This window comes from Candida orthopsilosis (assembly GCF_000315875.1).
Source record: "Candida orthopsilosis Co 90-125, chromosome 4 draft sequence".
In the NCBI taxonomy this organism is placed as follows: Eukaryota; Fungi; Ascomycota; class Pichiomycetes; order Serinales; family Debaryomycetaceae; genus Lodderomyces; species Lodderomyces orthopsilosis.
The window spans coordinates 1,067,570-1,094,264 of record NC_018297.1 but is presented as its reverse complement, the minus strand read 5'-3'; the positions used below and the strand labels follow the sequence as shown (position 1 = coordinate 1,094,264).

General features: G+C 37.3%; 13 protein-coding genes and 1 non-coding gene across 14 annotated transcripts; 8 read left to right on the top strand and 6 right to left on the bottom strand. All coding sequences in view use genetic code 12, as the record gives it.

Annotated features, from left to right (window-relative positions):
* Nucleotides 1-98: 98 nt before the first annotated feature.
* CORT_0D05500 (Tps1 trehalose-6-phosphate synthase) lies at nucleotides 99-1,541 on the top strand (the record flags this gene model as incomplete). Its single annotated transcript, XM_003869475.1, has 1 exon — nucleotides 99-1,541. One exon carries the CDS (start codon nucleotides 99-101, stop codon nucleotides 1,539-1,541), a length of 1,443 nt encoding a protein of 480 aa, XP_003869524.1.
* Nucleotides 1,542-1,657: 116 nt separating this feature from the next.
* Nucleotides 1,658-3,412, bottom strand: CORT_0D05490 (hypothetical protein; the record flags this gene model as incomplete). The annotated part of the gene is made up of 1 exon (XM_003869474.1): nucleotides 1,658-3,412. The coding sequence occupies one exon, from the start codon at nucleotides 3,410-3,412 to the stop codon at nucleotides 1,658-1,660; it is 1,755 nt and encodes a 584-aa protein (XP_003869523.1).
* Nucleotides 3,413-4,697: 1,285 nt separating this feature from the next.
* Nucleotides 4,698-5,861, bottom strand: CORT_0D05480 (Ptc4 Type PP2C serine/threonine phosphatase; the record flags this gene model as incomplete). Its single annotated transcript, XM_003869473.1, has 1 exon — nucleotides 4,698-5,861. The coding sequence occupies one exon, from the start codon at nucleotides 5,859-5,861 to the stop codon at nucleotides 4,698-4,700; it is 1,164 nt and encodes a 387-aa protein (XP_003869522.1).
* Nucleotides 5,862-6,552: 691 nt separating this feature from the next.
* Nucleotides 6,553-7,581, top strand: CORT_0D05470 (hypothetical protein; the record flags this gene model as incomplete). The annotated part of the gene is made up of 1 exon (XM_003869472.1): nucleotides 6,553-7,581. One exon carries the CDS (start codon nucleotides 6,553-6,555, stop codon nucleotides 7,579-7,581), a length of 1,029 nt encoding a protein of 342 aa, XP_003869521.1.
* A 382-nt stretch (nucleotides 7,582-7,963) lies between these two features.
* On the top strand, nucleotides 7,964-9,448 carry CORT_0D05460 (hypothetical protein; the record flags this gene model as incomplete). Its single annotated transcript, XM_003869471.1, has 1 exon — nucleotides 7,964-9,448. One exon carries the CDS (start codon nucleotides 7,964-7,966, stop codon nucleotides 9,446-9,448), a length of 1,485 nt encoding a protein of 494 aa, XP_003869520.1.
* A 245-nt stretch (nucleotides 9,449-9,693) lies between these two features.
* Nucleotides 9,694-11,238, top strand: CORT_0D05450 (Vma2 vacuolar H(+)-ATPase; the record flags this gene model as incomplete). The annotated part of the gene is made up of 1 exon (XM_003869470.1): nucleotides 9,694-11,238. The coding sequence occupies one exon, from the start codon at nucleotides 9,694-9,696 to the stop codon at nucleotides 11,236-11,238; it is 1,545 nt and encodes a 514-aa protein (XP_003869519.1).
* Nucleotides 11,239-11,321: 83 nt separating this feature from the next.
* On the bottom strand, nucleotides 11,322-13,721 carry CORT_0D05440 (Aco2 aconitate hydratase 2; the record flags this gene model as incomplete). Its single annotated transcript, XM_003869469.1, has 1 exon — nucleotides 11,322-13,721. One exon carries the CDS (start codon nucleotides 13,719-13,721, stop codon nucleotides 11,322-11,324), a length of 2,400 nt encoding a protein of 799 aa, XP_003869518.1.
* A 535-nt stretch (nucleotides 13,722-14,256) lies between these two features.
* CORT_0D05430 (Ylr104w protein) lies at nucleotides 14,257-14,652 on the bottom strand (the record flags this gene model as incomplete). Its single annotated transcript, XM_003869468.1, has 1 exon — nucleotides 14,257-14,652. One exon carries the CDS (start codon nucleotides 14,650-14,652, stop codon nucleotides 14,257-14,259), a length of 396 nt encoding a protein of 131 aa, XP_003869517.1.
* Nucleotides 14,653-14,920: 268 nt separating this feature from the next.
* On the bottom strand, nucleotides 14,921-15,017 carry CORT_0_Pro(TGG)_61. Its single transcript has one exon. It is a non-coding gene (tRNA).
* Nucleotides 15,018-15,828: 811 nt separating this feature from the next.
* CORT_0D05420 (Taf5 protein) lies at nucleotides 15,829-18,153 on the top strand (the record flags this gene model as incomplete). Its single annotated transcript, XM_003869467.1, has 1 exon — nucleotides 15,829-18,153. The coding sequence occupies one exon, from the start codon at nucleotides 15,829-15,831 to the stop codon at nucleotides 18,151-18,153; it is 2,325 nt and encodes a 774-aa protein (XP_003869516.1).
* Nucleotides 18,154-19,302: 1,149 nt separating this feature from the next.
* Nucleotides 19,303-19,740, top strand: CORT_0D05410 (Rbr1 protein; the record flags this gene model as incomplete). The annotated part of the gene is made up of 1 exon (XM_003869466.1): nucleotides 19,303-19,740. One exon carries the CDS (start codon nucleotides 19,303-19,305, stop codon nucleotides 19,738-19,740), a length of 438 nt encoding a protein of 145 aa, XP_003869515.1.
* A 1,721-nt stretch (nucleotides 19,741-21,461) lies between these two features.
* On the top strand, nucleotides 21,462-22,076 carry CORT_0D05400 (Rbr2 cell wall protein; the record flags this gene model as incomplete). The annotated part of the gene is made up of 1 exon (XM_003869465.1): nucleotides 21,462-22,076. The coding sequence occupies one exon, from the start codon at nucleotides 21,462-21,464 to the stop codon at nucleotides 22,074-22,076; it is 615 nt and encodes a 204-aa protein (XP_003869514.1).
* Nucleotides 22,077-22,202: 126 nt separating this feature from the next.
* On the bottom strand, nucleotides 22,203-23,852 carry CORT_0D05390 (hypothetical protein; the record flags this gene model as incomplete). Its single annotated transcript, XM_003869464.1, has 1 exon — nucleotides 22,203-23,852. The coding sequence occupies one exon, from the start codon at nucleotides 23,850-23,852 to the stop codon at nucleotides 22,203-22,205; it is 1,650 nt and encodes a 549-aa protein (XP_003869513.1).
* Nucleotides 23,853-24,188: 336 nt separating this feature from the next.
* On the top strand, nucleotides 24,189-26,534 carry CORT_0D05380 (hypothetical protein; the record flags this gene model as incomplete). The annotated part of the gene is made up of 1 exon (XM_003869463.1): nucleotides 24,189-26,534. One exon carries the CDS (start codon nucleotides 24,189-24,191, stop codon nucleotides 26,532-26,534), a length of 2,346 nt encoding a protein of 781 aa, XP_003869512.1.
* Between the last annotated feature and the right edge of the window lie 161 nt (nucleotides 26,535-26,695).

Here is a 26,695-nt window from a genome sequence, read left to right as displayed (position 1 = left end):
CATATTTCATCATAGATAAACCTCCATCTACTCAGTTATACACTATTCTAATTCAATTGACATCATTACACTACACTACACTATACTACTTATAAGCCATGGTTCAAGGTAAAGTATTTGTTGTTTCTAATCGATTACCAGTTACCATCAAAAGAAAAGAAGATGGATCATACGACTACTCCATGTCCTCAGGTGGATTAGTCACTGCATTACAGGGTCTCAAAAAAACCACTGAATTCCAATGGTTAGGATGGCCAGGATTAGAAATACCTGAAGATGAACAAGCAAAAGTCAATGCTGATTTAATGCACAAATTCAAATGTACTGCTATTTTCCTTTCTGATACCATTGCTGATTTACACTATAATGGATTCAGTAATTCCATCTTGTGGCCATTGTTTCATTATCATCCTGGTGAAATGAATTTTGATGAAAATGCATGGGCGGCATATATTGAAGCCAATAAGAAATTTGCCGTCGAAATTTCAAAACAAGTTGAAGATAATGATATGGTTTGGGTACATGACTATCATTTGATGCTATTACCAGAAATGTTACGACAAGAAATTGGTAAACTGAAGAAAAACATCCGTATTGGGTTTTTCTTACATACGCCATTTCCATCGTCGGAAATATATCGTATTTTACCCGTTAGAAAAGAAATTCTTGTTGGGGTTTTAAGTTGTGATTTAATTGGATTTCACACCTATGACTATGCACGTCATTTCTTGAGTTCAGTATCGAGAATCGTACCCAATGTGAAAACATTGCCTAATGGGATCTTGTATGAAAACCGATCAATTAGTATTGGTGCATTCCCCATTGGTATTGATGTTGATAATTTTACTGAAGGTTTGAAAAAACCTGAAGTTCAACAACGTATTGCTCAATTGGAATCAAAATTTGATGGAATTAAAGTGATTGTTGGAGTTGATCGATTAGATTACATAAAGGGAGTCCCACAAAAATTGCATGCATTTGAAATTTTTTTGCAACAAAATCCTGAATGGATAGGCAAAGTTGTTCTCGTTCAAGTTGCCGTACCTTCCAGAGGTGACGTTGAAGAATATCAAAGTTTGAGAGCAACTGTCAATGAATTAGTTGGTCGAATCAATGGTCAATTCGGTACGGTTGAATTCGTACCTATTCACTATATGCATAAATCTATTCCATTTAACGAATTACTTTCATTATACAACATCAGTGATGTATGTTTAGTCAGTTCTACAAGAGACGGAATGAATTTGGTGTCATACGAATACATTGCGTGTCAAGAACAGCGTAAAGGAGCATTGATCCTTTCGGAATTTGCCGGTGCTGCTCAATGTTTATCTGGAGCCATTGTTGTCAATCCATGGAATACTGAAGATTTAAGTGATGCGATAAAGGAAAGTTTAACATTACCACTGGAGAAGAAAGCATTTAATTTCCAAAAAATGTTTGAATATATTTCAAAATATACTTCAGGTTATTGGGGAGAGTCATTTGTTAAAGAGTTGTATAAATGTAATGGTGATGTTAAACACGATTCAAAGAAATAAAGTTGAAAATGAAAACCTCCTTAATAGATGTATATTTATACACTTTTTTATATGTGGGTAAAACTCGAATCAAATAGAACTAAAATTAAAAAAAAAAGAGTATAAGTAATTGACCATTAATCAATATACTCATGACTCAAATGAAGAACATTCTCTTCAGACAATGGTAAATACTTTTGATGCTGCTGTTGTTGCTTCCTTTCTTTATCTTGCTTTTCCTTTGCTGCAATTTGTTTCTTGTTATACCCATCCACCACAGTGTTTTCTTGAGGCACATTAATCACCTGCGGTCGTATTCCCAAAGTTCTTAATAAACTATTCGTATTCAAAAATGGAGTTGTAGTAGTAGATGTTTGCAAATGTGGTGTTAAGATTTTACTTTCGGTATAAAGTGACGATTGTGGTAGATTATTAACCTTGTGAAAAAATGGTTGCCTTTTTGAATGACCACCATCTTCTTCTTCTATTTCCTCCTCTTCCTCTACTGTTTGTCGTTGATTCTGCTTCTTTTGATGTTTCTTCTTACGACGTGATCTTGTAGTTCCCGATCCCTTGTTTTCCTTTTCTGATCCATCATCTCCATCTCCATCTCCATTCCTTCCTCCAACAACATCTTGTTTATAATGACTCACATCGTTTTCAAAATTCTTGGCTGAATCAAATGCAGTTCTCAAATACGGCAACTCTTCAGTAATTGATGACTTGTACATACTACTATTGCTAAGCTCATAGTCGTAGAAATCTCTACTCTCTCTTGATTCTCTTAATCCTCCTCCTCTTCCTTGTTTTGATTGGGTTATTGATCTAACCATGGGCAATTGTCCTTGGAACGCAGTGGATGAAGTCATGGAGTATTCGGAAAATGTGTCTTCAAGTCCATGCGAATCTCTTCCTGATGTTGAAGAAGTATCTTCATCAAAACCAAATTGCAAATCGGATTTGGGTGATGGTTCGGTTGTATGGTAGTGTTGTTGTGCATGGTGGTGGTTGTGGTGTTGCTGTCGCTGCTGCGGCTGTAGCTGTAGCTGTTGTTGTTGTTGCTGTTGTTGTTGCTGTTGCTGTTGTTGTTGCTGTTGTTGTTGTTGTTGTTGTCGCTCCTCATCATGTTCTTTGATCCTCCTATCAATCATCTTTTCCATCTTGTATTTCTCAAACATCTTTTCCAAATCATTAATCACAGCAAGACACTCGTATTTGGAGTCGAAATCATTAGCTAAAATCGCGTCATTTAACTGCTTCAATAAAGTAACAATAAATGTCTTGTAATAGTTGACCGTACCATCGCCACCATCCTCCTCATCACTATCACTATCACTATCACTATCACTATTATCATCATCATTATGTAACAACTCCAAATCTCGTCCAATTAAAATTAATTTCGCTTTCGAATACGAAACCGACAACTGTTCGACAATCTCATCTTTCAATTTAATTACTCGCAACAACAACGACGTCAACATTGTCCCTTCATCAGAAATTAAATCCAGCACCGACAACGTCCTTGACGACTTACTAATTAAATCAATATCAGTTGCAATTTTAACCATTTTGAAATTCAATTCAGTACATGCTTGTATTACTTTATCAGCAACACCAGTATTGAAAATCTTAATTTTATCATCAACACTTTCAAAATGTGTATTTGAATTATAATCCAAAGATAAAAACTCCCAACTTTTGAATTTGAGTTGAATTTTATCCAAAGTTTGCAAGATTACATATGTAGATGAACATAATTTGTTCAACCGACGTTCGGAAATTTCTTGTATGAGGTTGATGATCTGGTTGGATTTGGCCTGGTCTTTGTTCAAATTGGGATCCCTTATTAGAGATAGTATAGGATCCTTGAAACTAGCAATATCAGTCATTTATATGAGAATAAAATAACAAAAAAAAAGAATAACTTTGGGTAGGTGTATGAATAAATATCGAAATGCTAATATGCCAAATTTTCTGCAATGCAGTGGATAAAAAATGCAAATAGTTGGAAATAAACTAAGGTAAATTGAGCGGTGTTCAATAATGCAAGTTGGAAATATAATTGGGTTAGCCTAATTGATGGAAATTTGAGTCGGGTTGGACTGAATTAAACACAAATATAAATATGGCCCCTGTTTGTATGTATATGTTATGCAATAATTTCTGTTCTTGAGAAATGGAAACACCGGATACAGTTGAATGCAGTGGTAATTGGATCTATAAAGACATGTACAATGCTATAGCTGAATTAAAGTTAAAGACGTAAATATGACAAAGTCGAAAATTGTGTATAAATAACTAATGAATAAATGAATAGATTCACCTGATGTGGATGGAGTATTTCTGGTTCAATAGAAAATCATTTTCTTTTCTCTCTACTTCTGATGTTTTCGTTTTTTGGTTTTTTTTCTTTTGTGCCCCCGACACTCACTGTGCACAATTGGCGACACACCGCGCACACCACACCACACCACACGCATAACAAATGAGAAAGAAAACAAAAAAAATCAGTCCACCTTATCATCCACTATAATATATACTGTAATATATACTTTAAGACTCCGTCTTATGAAACGACTAGATAATCTTATTAATTAAAATCAATAAGTGTGTCCGCCTATTTACTGGCATTGTTGATTCTCTACAAAAAGTAGATAAAGTTGTTCACACAAGGTCGTAACACCTTTTTTTGGAAAGAATGTCGTAGAACATATGGTAGTTTTTTCGGAAGTGCCACAACTTGTATGATATATGTTGCGTATACACAATTAGGTCCATCTGATGAGGAGGCCTCTAGATTCCGGAATTACATTAAATTGTGTCGCAGTGGTTTGAAAATTTATGTCGCATTAGTATGAATAGAAAGTAAAAACACTGTATATTTGTGAAATGTCTTTCTCGCCTAAGGTGTTTTAGTTGAGTTTAGTTGTTATCGGATATAAAAATGGCTTTTGTCGGTTGAGAAAAACAAAAAAATCCACACGCAATTTAACCCGATCACGCTTGCCACACCATTGTCCTGGAAAGCTGTTCTGAAAGCTATCCGTAAAAATGCAACTTTATCCACACCACAAGTCTCTTTTTACTATTTGATTCGCAAAATCATCGCTTCATTAAATACCCTATCATCACATCATAGTAAAGCAGCTTTGTAATATATATATATATATACATCTAATGCAATCCCTTTTCCCTTTCAATCTTAAAAATCATATCGCTATACCATTCTTCTAGGCTTTTACCAGGGTGTAGAGCCACTATGATTAACGTCATATTATCCAATCCAATTCCAGTATAATTATTAGCCATAGTTAAACTGTCATTTAAAATATATTCAACAACCTTGTTCAATTTCCAACCTAGTACTAATTTATCTCGTATTAGTTTGATTAATTGATCATTTCTAAAACAATCCCAGATTCCGTCACACGCAATAACAATGAATTCGGGTGTTGGTAGTTCATTCATGTCAAATATTAGAATTTCTGGCTCAACAGTCACTTGGAATAATTCTGGTGGGATATGGATATATTCGTGATCGGATATTTGTAGCAGGGATAAATTACTATTGTTATTATTTAGGTGCAGTTTGTTGTTATTGCTACTGCTGTTGCTACTGTCACTGCTACTACGTCTGTTTGGTTGCAGCTTCTGTTGCTCTTGTTGACCCTTTTTATATTTCTCAGTAATGTTATCAAGAATATATCTGTTTAAAGTTGACGTAAGATATGGAGTCTTGAATTTGAAATCCCCAACTGCTCGACTTAATGCCAAGATCTCATTAACTCGATTATTTATCACATATCCATTACTATTCTCTATCCTTACTCTTTCTCCAATAACACTTGGCTTTTGATCAAATGATAACGTCTTGGCATTTCCTTCATTCGTCGATAATATACATCGCGAATCACCAGTATTGGCGACAAATATCTTATTGTCAATGACTGCCGTAACCACGCTAGTTGATCCACAATTGACATAGCTTTGAGAATCGGATAAATCATTATCCATTTTGAAAAATGAATCTTTTAGTATCTTGATAATTTGTTTATTCCCATAATCTCTCTTGCTCTTTTTGGTTTCTTGAAGATTTATAAGTCTCCTAAAAATATGTTTGGTCAAATGATGCGACAAGTATTCAGCACATTGTTGTCCTCCATGTCCATCAAATACTCCAAATACCGCAATGGTTTCATCCTCATTGATCTTAGCATCATGGGCATCCTCCATACTCATACGATATCCTTGCATAGATCCAATACAATATGAAAGTCTCGTGTACGTTTTGTAATCGAGATTCTTATCCTCAATTGGATGTGAAAGTAAGTGTCCCATAGTGTAATGCTGTATATTATAATGGTGGAAGTTTGTTGTATTATGGAATATTCGTGGGTATGCGTATCTAGCTCTGGTGCAATTTAACAAGACCTAAACTTTTTCACAATGGGGGTCCTCTTGTTCTCTTAATTTTTTTTGTCGTTTTTTTTTCTTTATGATTTTTGTTGGCGCTAAACATTGGAAAGTTGGGCCTTTTGATGTACATGAACAGACTTTGATATTTACTAAAAAGCCGTACCCACTTCTTTTACTTCCTTCTGTAATAATAACTTTACAAAGCAATACCAACCTCAAGGGACCTAATTAAGTGAAGGTACAGGGTTTGTCCCTAAGTTATTTATTTGGTCTTGCACCCCCTTGAAACTCAACGATTCACGCTACCAGCTTCGATAGAAGTAGCAATGTAAAAAAATTAATAATTCAATAATAAAAACTATGACGACATAATGCATATATATATATATATATATATGTCGTACATCACAAAATGTCGTGCAAAAGAACATATTGACTACCCCCTAAGTTCCATTTTGGGAAGTTTCTATTCCGCCACTTAAAATGTCGACGAAACTTCTTTTTCGGAAAAACAAGTGGAGAACAAATCGATAAACATAGCCTAAAACAACAATCTGTAGCATAATATTGCTTATCTACCCAATTCTCAAACCACATCAAATATCCAAGCAATATGATGATTCCAACGATTAACAAAAACTCCATTTGTGGAGATAAGCATTATAAACCACCAACAACATTCCCCATTGGACCATTCAAAAGATACAAACATAACCCAATAATGAAACCCGATCCCGATGTTGAATTTGAAAGTGCATACTTGTACAACGCTACAGCTATAGTCATTGATGACCATGTAGTTATGTTATACCGAGCTCAAAATAAGGCCAAATTATCATCTGTGGGTATTGCTTGGTCTTCCGACGGTGTTAGCTTCCATAAACACAAGAAACCGATAATAACTGCAACTGAGCCGTATGAAGAAGGCGGTGGAATTGAAGACCCTCGTATTGTGAGAGATCCAGAACTGAAGTTGTTTATTGTTACGTACACTGCTTTTGATTTACACACTGCTCGATTGTGTGTTGCTACAAGTGAAGATTTGTTTCATTGGAACAAATTGGGTCCAATTGTTCCACCTACTTGGAATGACATTGCAGTTACTAGTAATGGAAACAAAATCATTCGTAAAAATTGGCTGAAGTCCGGTGCTATATTCAATAAAAGAAGTAAGGATGGCAAATATTATATGATTTGGGGAGACTGTCAATTACATCTTGCTGAATCGACTGATTTAATACATTGGAAATTGACCCATAATTCAATCAATCATAACATATTTGCCAAACAAGTTTTACATCGTGAAAGTAAATTAATTGAAAGTGGTCCAGCTCCTATCAAAATGGGTGGTTCAGGTAACCAATGGATATTTATTTACAATGCAGCAACTACTGGTGGATTTGATTTACCTCCAGAAACATACACTGTTAATGCCATGTTAATTGATTATGATAATATCAAACAAGGACCAGTTGCCAGATTGGAACATCCGATATTAAAACCACAACTGTTGAATGAAGTAGAAGGACAGGTAAATAAAGTTGTATTTTGTGAAGGGATTGTCCAGTTCAAGGGCCACTGGTTTTTGTATTATGGACAGGGTGATTCTGAATTGGGAGTAGCAATAGCTTCAGTGACGTAGAATGGAGAGATAATGAGATTGTATTTGATTAGACAATTTATAGTGTATAATTTACCAAAAGATTCGTTAAACAGCCTACATTTTTTTATCTCAAGATTGGAAAGTTCATTTCAAAGCTAGAGCTTGAGTTTCTCCATGTGTTCAAGCATGTAGCCTGCTTTTGCATCGCACTAAGTTGAATAGCTTCTTCAAGGTCTCTTGCACTTCTTCCTTATCGTGACGATTTTTCTCCACCAGCACACTACCAGTTTTAGAGTTTCACAAAAGATTTTGTCACACAGATACATCCACACATAACTTTGGCATCTATTATCAAGAACATTCCCTTAAAGTAAATTCACATTATCAACTTTTCTTCACCCTTCCATGCTCTACATGTGTTATGCAGCAGAAGAAATATGAGTCAGTGTCTGATAAAGATCTGCAAAGTCCAGCTGATTTCAAAACTTTGAAACGATTACAGAGTCAAGCAAAACAGGATGATGAGTTGTTGGCAAGTTACGAAGGGCAGGTCAACAAGATATTCAAGATAGCATCTACGCTACAATGTGGACAAGATGATTCAAAAAAAGTAGCTCATAAACTTGACAATAACTTACGTGATGATGTCACGCGGCCCTCGATGAACTCGATTACGGCATTGGCTATTCAATTGAATAAGTTGAAGATTCTCGACACCAAACTACGAGTTGATTCTATAGACTTTGCCATAAAACAAGGGCAAAAGAAGGTGGGTAATTTAAGAAGCCATAATGAGCAAATTGAAACACAAGTTGATTCACTTCGATTAAAGTTGTTGAAGAAGGAGTCCGAATTGATCAAAGACCACTCTCAACGGTCAGACCAGTTGACTAAAGAGATTGATGATTTTCAAAAAACCAAAATTGCACAAGTCGAACGACAAGCAAAAAAAATTCAGTTTCAACATTATGAAATACTACGAGAAATTGCGTTGCAAAAGAGGGATAATAAGAAATTATATTTCCATCACCAACCAATTCTAAATCTAGATGAGTTTCTTGGCTACAATCTATCTGCAATTAATCAGTTCCTCGAAAGACTCATTGTTTTGCAAAATCAACTATCACGTTTGTTCAACATGCAACTACCGCATTCACGAACGCTAACAAAGTACCTACCTGATTCCAAATTCTATGATCTTTTGAAAAAAAAAGAAGTGATGATTACGGGGCAGAAGGAATCCATAATTGATGATGAAGGGGATCATAGAGAGACTACTCCTATGGGTATTGACAATGTTTCTGAAAAAGTGATCAAGTTGGGCGATGCTTATCAACTTCCCCTATCTTCGAAAACGTTAAATTTTCAGCGTCGTGCTGCGAGGTTGTCGTCATCACCTATTGAACCAGTTGAGCTCAATAGTATTCCAGTAATTAGGCAAAACAGTGCAAGCTCTTCCGCCGTTAGGAAGATTACTATCCCCCATAGAATAATCAACAAACCATTTAACAAGTTATCGATAAAGGATTTTCTCGAATTTTTGGTGGTTATCGTGAGAATAATAGCCAATTTTCAAGTATTGTTGACAATTTTGGCAATTGATACATCTGATTTCACAATTGAAGATTGGTGTAATTTTGAAAAAATATTGGATACACTTTCAAGCGTAAGGGAATCAACTCATACTATAAAATTGAACTCTTTAGTTGGCTCAAGGCTCAATCTGAAGACACATTCCCATGATTTATTACAACAAGTGTACAAGTCAATAGTAAAGTCAACTTATGCACAAAAGCATCACAATAAAGCACTTGCTTTCCAAACGTTAAACTTTAACAACTTGTTTATAAATGAGTCAACTACAGGCTATGGTGATGATTGGGATTTAATTAGTGAAATATTGTAGCTTGAAGTAGGAGGGGGTATATCTTACGCCGCATATTAAGTATAATGGTGTCTATTTTTCTGCTTGTATTGGTGTATGGATGTAATTAATTAATTTTGTTCGCAAGCCAAAGTTTCACCAAACAGAAAAATCGACAAAACATCCAGTCTCTCTTATCAGATTTACACTTTATCAACCTACACTCCATCCCATACGCAAAGCAATATACTGTAAGGTCCATCTCACAAGGGTATACAACGCATAAGATGTCACTTTCAGATAAAGAATTGTTTGAATTGAACAAGAAAGCCGTCACTGAAGGTTTCAAAATCAGTCCTAGAATTAATTACAATACCGTTGGTGGTGTTAATGGTCCATTGGTCATTGTTGATAATGTCAAGTTCCCCCGTTTCAATGAAATTGTCAATTTAACATTACCCGACGGGTCAGTTAGACAAGGTCAAGTTTTGGAAATTAGAGGTTCAAAAGCCATTGTTCAAGTTTTTGAAGGTACTTCGGGAATTGATGTCAAAAAAACAAGAGTTGAATTTACTGGAGAGAATTTGAAAATCCCTGTGAGTGAGGATATGTTGGGTAGAATTTTTGATGGATCAGGTAGACCTATTGATAAAGGGCCCAAGATTTTCGCTGAAGAATATTTGGATATTAATGGATCACCAATTAACCCATATGCTCGTATTTACCCCGAAGAAATGATTAGTACTGGTATTTCTGCTATTGATACTATGAATTCTATTGCTAGAGGACAAAAGATTCCTATTTTCTCAGCCTCGGGTTTACCACATAATGAAATTGCGGCTCAAATTTGTAGACAAGCAGGTTTGGTTCGTCCAACTAAAGATGTTCATGATGGCCATGAAGAAAATTTCTCAATTGTGTTTGCGGCAATGGGTGTTAACTTGGAAACCTCAAGATTTTTCAAACAAGATTTCGAAGAAAATGGATCATTAGAAAGAACTTCATTGTTTTTGAACTTGGCTAATGATCCTACAATTGAGAGAATTATTACTCCTAGGTTGGCATTAACTACTGCTGAATATTTGGCTTATCAAACTGAAAGACATGTGTTGACTATTTTAACCGATATGTCGTCTTATGCTGATGCGTTGAGAGAAGTGTCTGCTGCTAGAGAAGAAGTTCCAGGTAGAAGAGGTTATCCTGGTTACATGTATACCGATTTGTCAACAATCTATGAAAGAGCAGGTAGAGTTGAAGGTAGAAATGGGTCCATTACTCAAGTTCCAATCTTGACTATGCCTAACGATGATATTACCCATCCAATTCCTGATTTGACTGGTTATATTACTGAGGGACAAATTTTCGTTGATAGACAATTACATAATAGAGCTATTTACCCACCAATTAATGTGTTGCCATCATTATCACGTTTGATGAAATCGGCAATTGGTGAAGGAAGAACAAGAAAAGATCATGGTGATGTATCTAATCAATTGTATGCTAAATATGCCATTGGTAAAGATGCTGCTGCTATGAAGGCTGTTGTTGGTGAAGAAGCATTGTCAACTGAAGATAAATTGTCATTGGAATTCTTGGAGAAGTTTGAAAAGAATTTTATTAATCAAGGTGCTTATGAAAATAGAACAATTATTGAGTCATTGGATCTTGCTTGGTCATTGTTACGAATCTATCCAAGAGAATTGTTGAACAGAATTAGTCCAAAGATTTTAGACGAATATTATGGAAGAGATAGAGGTGATGACGATGATGACGATGAAGAAGATGGTGACGATGATGACGACAAAAAGAAGGATACATTGATTGATGCTTAGGTTTGTTGATTATTCATTTCTAATGCAGAATTTCTATTGTCAAAGATTTTTATACAAAATAAATATATACACATTCACCTGAATCAAGCGCTTGCCTCTTGCTTTTTCAAATTACCAATATAATTAATAGCTGATCCAGCTTTGAAAAATTCAACTTGATCTTTTGACATTGTATGTTTAGCCAAAATTTCAAATTCTGGTCCATCTCTCTTTGTCACTTTCAATCTCAATGTTCCTCCATTATTTCCATCTTTGGCAATCATATCTTTCAAATCAATCGTAGTGATTAAATCACCCGCCAGTATCTTGTCATAATCTTCTTCGTTAGCAAAAGTTAATGGCAACATACCTTGTTTTTTCAAATTTGTTTCGTGGATTCTTGCAAATGATTTCACTAAAATTACTGACCCACCAAGAAATCTTGGTGATAATGCAGCATGTTCTCTGGCTGAACCTTCACCATAGTTATGTTCAGCAACAACGACCCAAGGTCTTTTGTCATCTTTCCATTTCATCATCAATTCAGGAATACCATATGAGTCACCATTCAAATCGTATGCTTTATTAACTTCACCAGTTTCTTTGTTGACAGCACCAATTAAAGTATTGTATGAAATGTTTTCCAAATGACCCTTGTATTTCAACCATGCACCAGCAGCAGAAATGTGATCGGTAGTACATTTTCCCTCGACTTTGAGTAGTACATTGGTTGACAACTCGTCACCATTCCATGGTTCAAAAGGTTCCAATAATTGTAATCTGTCGGATGTTGGACTAACACTAACTGGTACTTCTGGTTTTGGTTGTGGATTTGGTTCAGGATAAAATTCTGATCTACCTTTGATGAATCCCTTATTTGGCAAATCAACTCCCTCCGGTGGCTGGAACCTAAACTCTTCGCCATTCTCCAATTTAATACTATCAGTCATTGGGTTAAAATTGATATCACCTGAGTAAATCATTGCCGTAACCATATCTGGAGACGTCAAGAAATTCATGGTGTTTCTATTTCCATCATTTCTAGCTCTGAAATTTCTATTAAAGCTAGTGAAAATCGCATTAAATTCAGTAGATGTCTTGGGCACATCAACTCTATCCCATTGTCCAATACATGGACCACAAGCATTGGCCAAAACAATAGCGCCATTTTTTTCAAATGTACTTATAAGTCCATCTCTTTCAATCGTTGCTCTAATTTGTTCCGAACCTGGCGTAACAAAAAATGGAATTTTTGGTTTTAATCCGGCCGCTTCTGCTTGTTTAATAATGGAGACGGCTCTTGACATATCTTGATAGGATGAGTTTGTACAAGATCCAATTAAACCAGCTGAAACAGTTTCTGGCCAACCTTCTTTTTGTGCAGTTTCTCCAAATTTGGAAATTGGAGTTGATAAATCAGGGGTAAATGGACCATTAACGTGTGGTTCCAATTCAGAAAGGTTGATTTCGATAACCTTGTCATACTCAGCACCCTCATCAGCTTGTAAGAATTTTACTTCTTTATTTACTGCATCTGCTGCATTCGCTACTGGTTCTCTATTCGTCTCAATCAAGTACCTTCTGTGAGCTTCTTGGTATGGGAATATGGATGTGGTAGCTCCAATCTCAGCACCCATATTAGTTATAGTAGCCATACCAGTACATGACAAGTTGGCAACTCCATCACCAAAATATTCAACAATATATCCTGTACCTCCTCTGACGGTTAAAATACCTGCCAATGTAGTGATAACATCCTTTGGTGATGTCCAACCACTCATCTTACCCGTCAATTTGACACCTAAAACTTTTGGTGCCTTCAACTCCCATGGTGTTCCTGTCAATGCATCAACAGCATCTGCACCACCAACACCAATGGCAATAGCACCAAGACCACCAGCGTTCGGTGTATGTGAATCAGTACCCAACATCATCAACCCAGGAGCTGAAAAGTTTTCCAAGACAATTTGATGAATGATACCTGATCCTGGTCCCCAAAATTGAATACCATATTTCTCACCACAACTTTGCAAAAAATCAAACACTTCTTTATTGGTTGCAATTGATTTGGTCAAATCCGAAGATGCACCATCTTTTCCCACAATCAAGTGATCACAATGTATTGATGCTGGGACTGCAGTTGAACTCATACCACAGGTCATGAATTGTAACAAAGCCATTTGAGCAGATGCGTCTTGCATCGCAACTCTATCGGGGTTTAATTTCAAATATTCTTTACCTCTGATATCGTTAACATTTGATGAAGTGAGACTTTCCTCGGGATTACATAAATGAGAATACAAAATCTTTTCAGCAAGAGTCAACGGCTGATTGTTGACTATTTTTTTAACTGTCGCAAGTTTGTCAACTAATTTTGAATAGGGCGGGGTTCTTGATTCATACTCTGGAGGAACAGGGTAGCTGAATCCTTGTGTAGCTAAACATCTTTTGTGAAGGTAGGGTACTACTGTATTACCCTGTCTTATGGTTCTAACTCTAAGCATAAGAAATGGGTGTGTATGTGTGCGTGTTGTTGTGTTTAATGAATAAATATCTTGTGGTGGACCAATGGATTTGTTATAAAATTTGATTACTGATAACTTGATATGCGTGAAAAATTATAAAAAAATTTTTCAGTGTGTTTGTCTATGACTCAGATTAAAATCATTTTACCGCGTTTTACTTAATACGGATAAGAGAATGGTAGCGAATAACTTCAAATAACTAATTTAGAGTAGAACAACACATATTAGACTTCTGTTGTTCAAGAAAAAGAAATAACCATACCTTTCTTCTTTACTTATTAGACTCGGTTTTGAGTGGATGCTCGTATCAGTGTCAGGCTTTATATTGCAGAATATCCATGAATAAGTTATCTATATGACAATTTAGAAAAGGAGGTTCAAAACAACCATAGCTGTTCGTCTCCTATAATCGACTCCACTTCTGTCTCTTCCCGAAAGCACGGTGAGCTCATCCCAAATGCAGTTGTTCGAACACTCTAATGAAAAGTGCAATAATATACATCACATCACACACTCACAACCCTCTCCATGCTCTACTAATCCATCCACAATCACGTATGTTGTCATCTTTAGCATCTATTTTGAAGTTTGTCTTAGGATCATCATACTTTTCCGAAATACCTTCTCCTGCTGGCTTCGATATACAAATGTATCTTCCATCGGGCAAAAAGCATCTCAATTGGGACGATGGATACGGGCAAGGACAGAATTTTGGGGCATCGACACAAATTCCGGTATCAGGGCATAAATATTTGTTACATTGTGTGTTAAGCATTAGGTTCTCATAATCTTGTGGGTTTTTGACACCTTGTGCGTGTTGTGTTGCTCCACCGAATTGATGGTTGATGAAATCAAATAGGTTTGCTGATGTAGCGGTGGTGAATAATAGTAGGGTGGCTAATTGCAACATCGTTATTCTGTAGATTACTCGTGTACACTTCTGATGATGTTTGATATCTAAATAACACGTCAAAACATTTTTCCGTTTTCTCAAGATGTTGACGCTACCGGGTGGTAATTTTCGAAAAGGAAAAAGAATCAAAGGTAATACCTACGCTTGACATTGATGACGAGTCTGGGTACTGACCGTTCTCAAGTATTTAAAATTGGGCTTTACAGGTTGTTGTTTCAAGTAAGGCAAAAAAAATTCAAATAAAGATGTGATCGAATAAAAAAATGGGGCGAACTGGGAATCGAACCCAGGGCCTCTTCGAAACTTATTGCTCAGGCTTGAGAATACCCAAACGAAGAATCATACCACTAGACCATTCGCCCAATTTATGACTCGTTCCAAAGTAAAACCATATTCAGAGAGCTAAAAAGTAAAAGTTCTTGGGTTTGAATTAAACCGAAATTGCCCATTTTGAAAGTGGTTTTGTTTTGGTGTATGATTATCCTTGTATTGGCATGATAATGACACAATGAGGCTAAAAACCTCGAAAGTTTATTTTATCATTAAATATTTTGCAACAAAATTGGGCATAAATCTCTCTTCCTTTTCAAAAAATTAGGCAGAATTAATAGGGAAAAGACTAATACTCAAATATTGCCTACACGAAGACGATGAGTTGCTAAAGGAACAATCTTTAAACCACCAACCCTAATAACTCAAGCTGCTATACGCTACTAATTCCTCTCGAAATGGTTGCAAAATTATGTAGTGGTGAAATCATAAAACCTAACTGCAATCTCTTACTTTCCAAGTAACTCACACTTCACGTCTTTAAATTTAAATCTCTTTGTCATCCAAATCGCTGGGAAGTGGCATCGGTTGTTTCAATAGACTTAGTTCGCGTACTCTCTTACCTTTAACAGGTAAATTCAATGATCACATCTACCTCGGTCTTTTTCCACCCCAAACTGTCCCAGAAGTGAGAATATCAACTCAAAGCACCATTAGCTATCATTTATCAGGGACCGTTTTCTCGATATCGATTTTCAATCTCTTATTACCAACATTGCCAGTAGTTCGATGCTACCAGAAAGAATACTTCTTCACTTGCGACCAAATAAAAAAAATTAAGTTTCGAGGTCAAAGAACTGAAATTTCAATACCACCATCAATCATTGCCAACAGGTATCAAGCATGAATAACGAAGCTAAGCGGATGCTGTCAGATGCTCAGCAAAATGCAACGGGCGCGCCTATAGCTAATACGCAGAGCTCTTCTCAATCTGTACCACTACAATCTCAAGCTCCACGTCCTGCGCAACAACAGCAACAGCAACAAGTCAGAAGCAATCAGCCTCAATACTCACAGGCCGACTTAAATCGAATAGTGCTTGACTATTTAAACAAAAAGGGGTACCACAGAACAGAATCTATGCTTCGGTTGGAGAGCACAAACACACCAACCCCAGCAGGCGCCCCTGCCACTCCTGCAACCACAGAATTAGTATCACCAAGTGAGTTGGTTGTCAATATGGAAGACAAGTTGAACAAAGACGCCAAAGAGTTGAGAGAACTCAAAGAGAAACAGTCAAAAGTTGAGCGTGAGCTACAAGAAACAAAGGACCGTGAGGTAAGGTTGGCCAAAGAAGCTGATTTGAGACAATTGAAAGCATTGGAAGCCAAAACTAGAATTGAAAATGACCCCGATACTTACTTTATGGCTTATTCGATGCTTAGGAAATGGGTCGAATCTTCATTGGACTTGTACAAGCCTGAATTATCCCGAGTATTGTATCCTTTGTTTATACATTGTTTCTTGGACTTGATAACAAAAGGGTATGAAGTTAAAGCCAAGCAGTTTTTTGACAAATACAAGTCCGATCATTTGATTTTACATGGCGTCGAGGTGAGGAAGTTCGCCGGTTTATCGTTACCTGAACATATACAAGAGAATGAAGTGGCGGTAGCCTATAGAAAGCACAGATATAGAATATTGGTGTCAAAGACATCACTCAACTTGTTGTTGTATTTCCTTCATGAGAATGAGGCTGTTGGTGGTGCAATTTTGATACGTATGATTAATCAATATTTGGATCCCGTTATTTCCAAAAATAGACCTGACAAGATTGACCAAGAAGGTGAAGCCAATCCAGAAGAAGGAATATCCGAGTACTTTGCTAATACAAATGAGTTGGAGAAGTTCAATAGCGAAAAGGAGGTAAAGTTAGGTAAGATGCCATTGGATACCGAAGTTAGCAAAGAAGTAGAGGCCGAGTTGAAGGTGAAGGATGGAAAGGTACTGCCAGTTAATGGTAAAACACTTAGTGAAGAGTTTCAAGAATTAACAAAGCCAGATGTTGATTCGCCAGCAAAAGATTCATTACCTTTACCAATGAAAGATGCAACCGACATCAAGAAGATGATTTTACAAGTTGAAGATTCTAGATCTAAGATAAAGTTGGGTACGATACAAGCTAGTTCTCCTTCTGTTTGTATGTACACCTTTCACAATACAAACAATGAAATGACCTGTGTTGCATTCAACGAAGACTCAACACTTGTTGCAGCGGGTTTTCAAGGAAGCTATGTCAGAATATGGAGTTTAGATGGTAAGCCTCTTGAGTCAGCTGTTAAAAAAGACCGCAAGAATCATCAGTTCCCCGAAAACTCGAGGAAATTAATTGGACATAGTGGTCCTATATATGGGATTTCTTTTTCACCCGATAACAAATTCCTTCTCACTTGTTCTGAAGATAAAACGGTACGTCTTTGGTCTTTGGACACATTCACGGCATTGGTATCATATAAAGGACATAATCAACCCGTATGGGATGTCAAGTTTTCACCATTGGGCCATTACTTTGCAACGGCTTCACATGATCAAACTGCTAGATTATGGGCAACTGACCATATCTACCCATTGAGGATATTTGCTGGACATATAAATGACGTCGATTGTGTCGAGTTCCATCCAAATTCAAACTACGTCTTTACTGGATCAAGTGATAGAACTTGTAGAATGTGGGATGTTCATAATGGTCATTGTGTTAGAATTTTCATGGGCCATACAAATGCCATCAATTGCCTTGCCGTCTCGCCAAATGGTAGGTGGCTCGCTAGTGCAGGAGAGGATAATGTGATTAATCTATGGGATATTGGCACGGGAAGAAGATTGAAAACGATGAAAGGTCATGGTAGATCCTCTATATACTCCTTGTCCTTCTCGCGCGATGGAACCGTGTTGGTTAGTGGTTCAGGAGACAATAGTGTGAGAGTTTGGGATGTTAAGAAAAACACCAATGATGCAGGACCAGAACCAGAAGCATTTGTTACTGTAAATAATAGTGAAGGGAGTGAAGAGAAGAAAGGTCCACAACAGCAGCAACAACAATTGAACAGAAGAGATGTGATTGCTAGCAGCGACCACATGACTGCATTTTTCACAAAAAAGACTCCAGTTTTTAATGTCCATTTTACGAGAAGAAATCTTTGCTTGGCTGCAGGTCCATTTCAGGGGTAAAAAGTGTAGCTAAGTAGAGTATTGAATCTTTGTTTGTAAGAAATTTTTAATGTACGATTATTTTTTTATTCTTTTTTTGGCGTTATTTTCCCCAGGATCTTGGCAAACATCTGGGGAGTCTTTCCATTGATGTGAGGTGTAGCCATTGTTGGTGCTTGATGACAGGTCCAATTGCTACTTTGGAGTTATCCCACCACAACCTTGACCCATTTAAGTGACAATGCATACACTTTGAACTTTGCTAACGGCTCAAGCAATCTTTCAATTCCCACGTGGTATGGTATTTTTTTGTTGCTATGAAATTTTCACCATTAAAGTTTATATTTTGCAAACTAAAACATTTGTAACTCCAGTTGACATGAAAACGATAGAAACAGCAACCGTGGATAAAGCACTCTATAGTATATCTCTTTGCACATTTTCAATGACTTCAGACTAAAATCCAATTGTATTACAAGAACATTCTACTTTCTCGAGGCGTCTTTGTTAAATTGATTAAAAACCGGTACACTCTATCTTCGAATGGAGACTTGTTTGTCAGACATAGCCCCTATTATTCTCATACGCTCATAACCGTCTATTGCTCCAAAAAGAGAGCTGAATTATGCTATTGTAAACAATTGAAATGCAATTGTGGTTCATGGGTTTGTTGTTAATGCGCAAAGAGTATCACAAAACCGTAATACTAAACTTAGCATATAAGCGGCTAAATATAAAAATAACGTACATACGAAATTACATAGGTTTTATTTTTAGAATTCCACACAGTTTTAAATTATGTACACCCACTGACTTTGAGGCCACATAAAGCAGAAACGCCTCTAAATGCCGTAGCACATACTAAATGGATTCTCCTAAGCCCCATATTGTATAAAAAATGTATGTGAAGTAATAATTTATAGAAGGAAAGTGAATTTGAGGGATTTTCTTTGGGGGCTGTGGATAGAGAATTGAAATACACAAGTACACAGTGGTGATTGATTTTGAAATCGAGGTTTTTTATTAATAGCAATCTTTGAACACAAACACTGATGACTTAGTTTTGTAGAATACGAAATTGTTATTTCTTTGCCTATAAATACCAGCCCAATTTCCATTGAAACTAATTTACTGTGTTTAAACCAAATCACTTTGAATTTATTAATTACCATGAAATTTTCTACTACTTTATTCACCTTATTGACAGTTGTTGCCACCACTTACGCTGACGATTCATCTAGCGGAGGTGCTGCTTCTAAGGCCACCTCAAAGGTCTCCTCCGCTATCTCAAGTGGAACCGATAGTGCTGCTTCAAGGGCTTCATCTGCTGTCCTTGGAGGCTCGTCAGGTGCTTCTTCAGCCTCTTCAGGTGCTTCCTCAGCCTCTTCAGGCGCCTCATCGAAGTCCTCAGGTGCTTCTTCAAAGTCGGGTTCATCTTCATCTGAATCCAAGTCAGGTTCAAATGCTAGTGCTGCTTCCAAGTCAGGTTCTTCAAGCTCCTCAACTGCTTCCTCATCGAAATCTTCATCAGGTGATGCCAACGTTATCGGTGTTGCTGGTATTGGTGCTGGTTCATTAGCTGCTGTTGCTGGTTTATTGTTGTTGTAAGAGAGATAGTCTTTACGTTTATCTGCAACATTTAGAGTTTCTAGTAATCCTAACGAGCTTATTCTTATTATCCATTTAGAAATCAAAGTAGCTCTATATACGACTTACTCTAATAAACAATGTATTCGAGATGGCGCGAATGAACCGTTCGTTTGTGGCTTTTTTTAACTTTGACATACTAATACGAGAAGCCACTCAAAATTTTTTCTTGGCAGGGGGGGGGGACCGATTTGCCCTATTCATGAAATAATCCATTAATGGCCCCCATGGTATGATATGACAATAGTAATGAGATAGCTATTCGAGCTTAATTCGGACAGTTGATGACTTGTATTGCTAATAGGGGTATTTTTTTGGAAAGTTTCTAAAAATAAACATCTTCAAGAAAGCGTTTAAATAGGTGAAAGGAAGGCTTAGTAAATAGGACAAAACTAATCCTAAGGCATGGATTAACCAAACGACGCCTATCCCGGAAGTAGAACAATGGGCGCCCGAGTGCAATAAATGAGCTTTTTAAGCGGAAATGGCTACTCTTTTTGATTCTATTTGTATCTTTATTGCAACTTGTTTTTATGTTCACAAGAGGAGCCGAAATTGTATTAGAAAGTTACATTACGCAATGCAAGGCGAGAGAAGTCTTACTCTTTTTTACATTACAGGCACTAAGTTTAGACTACGCTTGAGATAGTTATTCATAAATTAAGAAAGGAATTGTTATGAATCATCTGGTGAACGCGTCCTCAAGCATATATTCTGTGTGCCAAAACCAACACTCTACGTTGTGCTCTACATCACCTAGCAGTTGCAGCTATGATAAGAACCTTTCAACATACCCACTAGTCCCTGCTTAATGAAATCATGGATAATCAACTTCGTATTGACAGGGTATATTTCTGGAAGCAAACCCCATCCATCGTTTTGCTACATTGTTGCTGAGTATCCATTGCTTTTACATAAAGCTCATTTTGATTGAAGCTAGCCCTGATTTGCTTAATGTGCATTCTCATTCTAAATCAAGGAAGCAAATCTTCGCTTGCAGCTTCACACAAACTAGCTTCGAGAAAAATAACTTCAGTTCTGGATTCATCCAACTCTCCTCAATACCATCTCCTACATGGCTAAAGATTTGACCCAATCGAAACATATGGTTCCCTGAACAGAGCCTATGCAATAAAATACCATACCTGAGGCAGCTTATTGTGCGCTTCGCCCAGTGGACCTTTTCTAATTTAGAGGTCAACATTTCCATCATCTGTCTTAATAATTCCGATCCTATAGATCACTGAGACAAAGCGGGCCATACATTTCAAGACTCTCTTATCCAAACTTGGCCACCGACTTTGTATGTTTAGCTAAGACTTTGATGTAATAGATTCTTTGTTAGGAAATTATCGATAAATCCTATTGTTTTTGTAAATTTCCTAATTAGGAAGTAATGATAAAAAAAAAATTCTTGTTCCAATTGTGTCATTATATATGGGTATATAAGACAACATCTTTCTCTCCACAATTTGGTCCATAATCAACCCTTTCTTCATTCAACATACATTGATTTGAATAACATCAACGTTTTCATCCTTTTGCATTTTAAAAGCTAGTATATTCTTTTTCCTGATTTCACAGTGTACTGTTTCAAATCACATTTATAATATCTCAAAACAGTTCATAGCATATTATCATCAATAAAATTAAACTCCCCTTGTTCACATTCACACACAACAATGAAACTTTCACTCACATTACTCGCATCACTTGCTACTTTCATATTATCTGCCCGTGCCGCAGATCAATCGGACGTTCAATTTTTAACCGCTTTGGTTGGGGATTATCAAGATCATAGAACTGATTATATAAAGTTTTTCGGAACTGCTGATGATGTTCCTGGAGTATTATCAACTTTAGCTACGCAAGTATTGACATACACCGATACTTCCTACACAACTTTGCTCGACAATAATGATTTGAACATTGGCCAGTTGGAGAGCTATGCTACAAATATACCCTGGTACACAAGAATAGAAGCAGCTGCTGGCGGCAGTGGGGGATCAGGGGGATCAAGCGGTTCAAGCTCATCAGGTGATGAAAGTAATGATAGTACGTCACAGTCAAATGGAAGTACTGCCTCAAGCACATCAGCATCTGAAGATACAGGTGAGCCTTCAGTTGCTTCAACGACATCATATGATCCCCAAAATACCGTTGATTCTTCTAAGGCAGCAGTTGCGGCCGCAAAGTCGGCTTCTAAAGCAGAAGCAGCAACCCAATCGGGGTTGGCACCCGGGGTAGTTGCCCCTTTCGGCGCTGTGATTGGAGGATTAATTGTTGCTCTTTTTTAAAGATGATTTCACTCCTCACGGAAAAAGAAGTCTAGGCTGAGGTAAAGCTCAAACTAATTATGATACCACGAGTTTTTCTATGATAGCAGTAAATAGGGCTTAATATATAGGGTTCAATCTTTGCAATTAAGCAGTCATCAAGAGCTCCAAATACTTTAAATTCCACAAAAAGTTATCTTGACAATCACTGGGGATAGACCCTGAACTAGAGTCATCGTATATATCATCCTTGATATAGCCAACTAACCGTGAGATATTTCGACTTAACAACTTTAATCCATACTCAAATTCCTGATTCATGACTATCGATCCTTGACTGGTTAAAACTTTTTCGTTATTGACATCCTTTGAGTCAAAGTATAACGGGAATTTGTATGGCGGGGTCGCATTTGATGGATTTTTCCCAGCTATGGGGTAGACTTTGCTCTCATCTATGATGAAGCTTCGGTTACCGAAAAGGACCATTTTGTACAAGAGCGGAGTTTCTGTGATTTTGGATAGTATAGTAAGCAATTGAACAATGAATGATAAACTGGCATTGACTTGGGAGATTGTGAATTCATGCCATTGAAATTCCGAATCAAAATTAGGCTCATAGTAATGGTTCTTCAAACCACTTGTATTGTAATAACAAATATCTTTCAAAGATTTCAAGTTGTGAGGAAACTCAAACCCAAGTATCGAAAAGCACACCGAGGAAATGTCGCGAATAGGTAACACTTCATTTATCACCAAAACGTCATTCTTTAGTCTTTTCTTGATCTCATTCTTGACGCCAACTCTACTCTTTTTCACACTTGCAATCTCGTGATCATATATTTCGAATTTATCTTTAATCAACTCACGCACATTTTCGAAATCTGACAATAACTCATTAGCATCACTGATCTTTTGTTTGACACTATAGATATGGCTTTTGCTAGCTTCATTAGCTGCTTTTGTTTTCTTAATATCTAGTTCCAATGCTTTGGATTTGTGATTCAACTGGTCCAATAGTGTTGGAATGTTATTCACGTTATTGAAATCTATGTTATGAATGTACTTGTGGATTTGCTGTTTTAGTTTAGTTTTGGACGCCTCAAGCTCCTTGAGTGATCTTGTAATATTGTCTATAGATCGGAGTTGATCAAAAGTGTACGAATTGATTGGTTTCAAAATAGGCTCTGGGTAAGGATTACAATCAAGAGCCAGTCCTCTAGATACAAGCATGTCGGGAAACGTGTACCAGCTATCTTTTAGCTTCACACAAAGCGAGTTATCTTTAAACATGTCAAAGGTGTCGTCCTCCACTACTATTCTCTCTTTTTTTAACTTGTTTAAATCTATTTTGTAAGTGCAAAGGAGGCTCCACTGACTGTCACATCTCGACCAAAGGTTAATAATACATCTGTGAATATGGGCAGGTACATTTTCTAGCTGTACCATGAATTGGGGATCTGCATCTCCATACGACACATCGCTAACATATATAACAGCGTCCGATTTCGTCAAACGAATTGTGATTAAGGTGTCTATTATTCGTTCTTTTGCAAATTTTATTAGCTTTCGGGAATCATCATACTCACTCTCTAATGCATCAGATATAGTAGGCATCAATGTGAGTGTACTTCGCCTCCTACCAAATCGTTTATGAGGGTTACTCAACTCTCGCTCGTCAGCTCGTTGGTTGTATAAATTGAAGAATTTGATTGATCTTATATCGTTTAATTTGTTGTTTTTCAGTCTTGGGGTATGTAGCACCTTCCTCTTATTAGGATGCCCGACATTTCCATTCATTTTACGATTGATCTTAGTATGAATTGTATGGATATATGGCTTCTAATTTCATTTGTACGACACAACATTTACAACACAAAACGTTACATCAAAACAAATGAAAGATGAAAAAAAAATTACACACACACGCACCAGACAACAGGCCAATTCTAGACCAAAGAAACATAAATCGCAAGTGTCAAGGCAACCTACTACGTCGAAAGAACTGTCTCAAGGTCCGCTACCATTCCATTTAAAGTAGCAACTTCAACAATAAGGAGCAGATACTCTAAGCCTAAGAAGAATCAGATGCATTAGATCCAAGCTAGATATCAAATACTCGAACATTCATCCGTCATGTCAGAAAAGAGAGGCTTTGGATCAAAGTTGTCGTCCATATTTAACCAGGGCCCTGGTTCACCTAATGAGAAAAAGTCACAAGCACATACAACTCGAGGCATATCATCGTCTCCGTCTCCTAAACCAAAGCCGCTTAGTAAACCCCACTTGAATAATAACAGCTCTATTTCAGCTACATTAAACCTGTCACTACATCCCACTAATCACGGTGCGCATTCCTTACATTCGAAATCATCTGCAAGCACATTGCGAGGAAACGCACCTGTTGGTGCCCAACACTCCACGTTTACAGGGCATCAAACACCCAACCATCCAGAAATAAACACCACGCAACCAACTCATGAACTATACACAGAAACGAATAATCACGTTACAAAAGATCACCACAATAGAGAAAAACTACTTGACAATAGACAAAATCTTCCACTGATACACCGCGAAGAGGAATTAAAACCAAGCTTACTTCCATTACACTCACTTCGTCCTTCAATAAGTGCTAATTCTTCGAGTCCCAAGCCTCTGCCTTTAAGGCGAAAGCCACCAAGTGACTTAGACTCTTTTGATTTTGCGGTTCATGATCAGAGATCTGAAAGAACAAGCGGAAGTACTAGATCTTTATCCCAGACGCCAAAACTGGATGATAAAATGGGAACTGGGATAACAGCAGATATAATAGGCGACTTGGAATCCGAAATTGACCATTTTTTACAACTTGACAAATCGGACAGCAGCAGTATCAGATACACGCCCAGCGATAGCAGGTCGATTGGCGATAGTGTTTATTTTGATCGTGAGTATGATGAATCACACCCTGATTTTGTACAACAACTAAATCTAAATAGGTCAAAAGCTTATGATCAGCTTGGTGAAGCAGTGGAAGGTTCAGGTATACATAGCCAGCAAACTCCATACCCAGTTGACTCCTTTTTAGGCTCACCTTCGGATTCACCTCCTCGAACACCAGCAGAGTCTTTGGAGAACTCTCCCCAAATAATACAAAACTACATGATGGATACTCGTGGTCTAGAGCAAGTTAATCCCTTTGAGATAACTTTGAACCAACAAATTCCAGAACAACACGATGTATTTGACGCTCCTGCGTCATCAAAGTCATCTGTCTATACATCTGCATCCCCAACTAGACAAAGGACGGATTATGAAGCCTCAACGAATCCTTCTTCTTCAGATACAATGGCTGTATCTACGGCTACACAGAGTGTCCGATCTCCAATTTCAAGGTCATCGACGAACACATCGAGAATTCCTTCCTCTAGTCTTCCATTTCCATCACCCACCCACTCACTTCATCAACAACCGCAAGCACTCAATCGCGTGCAAGGAATGCAGCCAGCTCATCCATCTCAGCCACGCCAACCTCCACAACCACCCTTGCAACATACTTTAACCGAGAATTCTGGATTTTCCTTTTCTCATGCTAATTCAATGAAAAGCTACAATACACTGAATACACATCGTAATTTTCATCGAAATTCAAGTTCTGTGGGATCTATAAAGAGCTCCAACTCTTACAAAAATGTCAATCTTGCCAGTTTAAAAAGATCGCTAAGTTTGAAACCAGGAGAAGGTGAAAGATCAAATTACGTTTTAGCTATACGAAGAAGTGCAGGGACTGCATTCAATGAGCTGGGCCCGTCCCGATGGAAATTACCTGTTGGAATATTACCAATAGACAAACTGGCGACAAAGGAAAATTCGAATGGAAAGTACAAGCGACTTGCTGGTGGTCTTAGTGGAAATAACTCTCGTAAAAAGACTAGTGGTGTTGAGTTGAAACATGGCCATTTGAAACCAAGGCTTTTGGCAGCTGAAATTGATGAAGGTGATGATGGTTTTGCTGGTATTGGCCTTGCAAGAACCACGACAACAAACCCATCGGTTGCTAATACTTTCAGTTCTCGCAACCAATCGGTCAGTACTAAGGCATCACGTGAAAATTCATTGAAGAGGACTACTACCGATGGATCGGTGCTTACAGGAGATACACAAAGTATCGTGAGTAGTGCCACAGGAAGTACAAAGGGTATTAACGATGCAAGCCTCAATAGAACAAATTCGATCGTGTCAAGTGAATCGTCTGACAGTTTGTCGGACAAAATTACTGGCTACTACCAACATCGTGGATACAAATATGGTGACATTGATGAAGAATCGGAGGACAAGAGTGGTGCAGAGAGCCCTGGGACGCAAAATAATGGATCCAGCCTTCATGGATTCAACATTAATGATTCCTACGAAAAGCAGGAAAAGTATGATGATTATGAAGAACAAGATCATCCAAGATTGGTTCTTGCCAATCCTGATAATGATAGCGATACCGAATGAATAGAATTTGCGAATATATATATATATATATACATTAATGTTAATAAAATGCCATTCTTATAAGAAATGTAGTGGTAGTGTCTTTGTGTTCAAAAAAGTTTAAAGATTTTTTCTTCTCATTTTTCACCGACGAACCAACACGTCAATAACAATCATTTTGT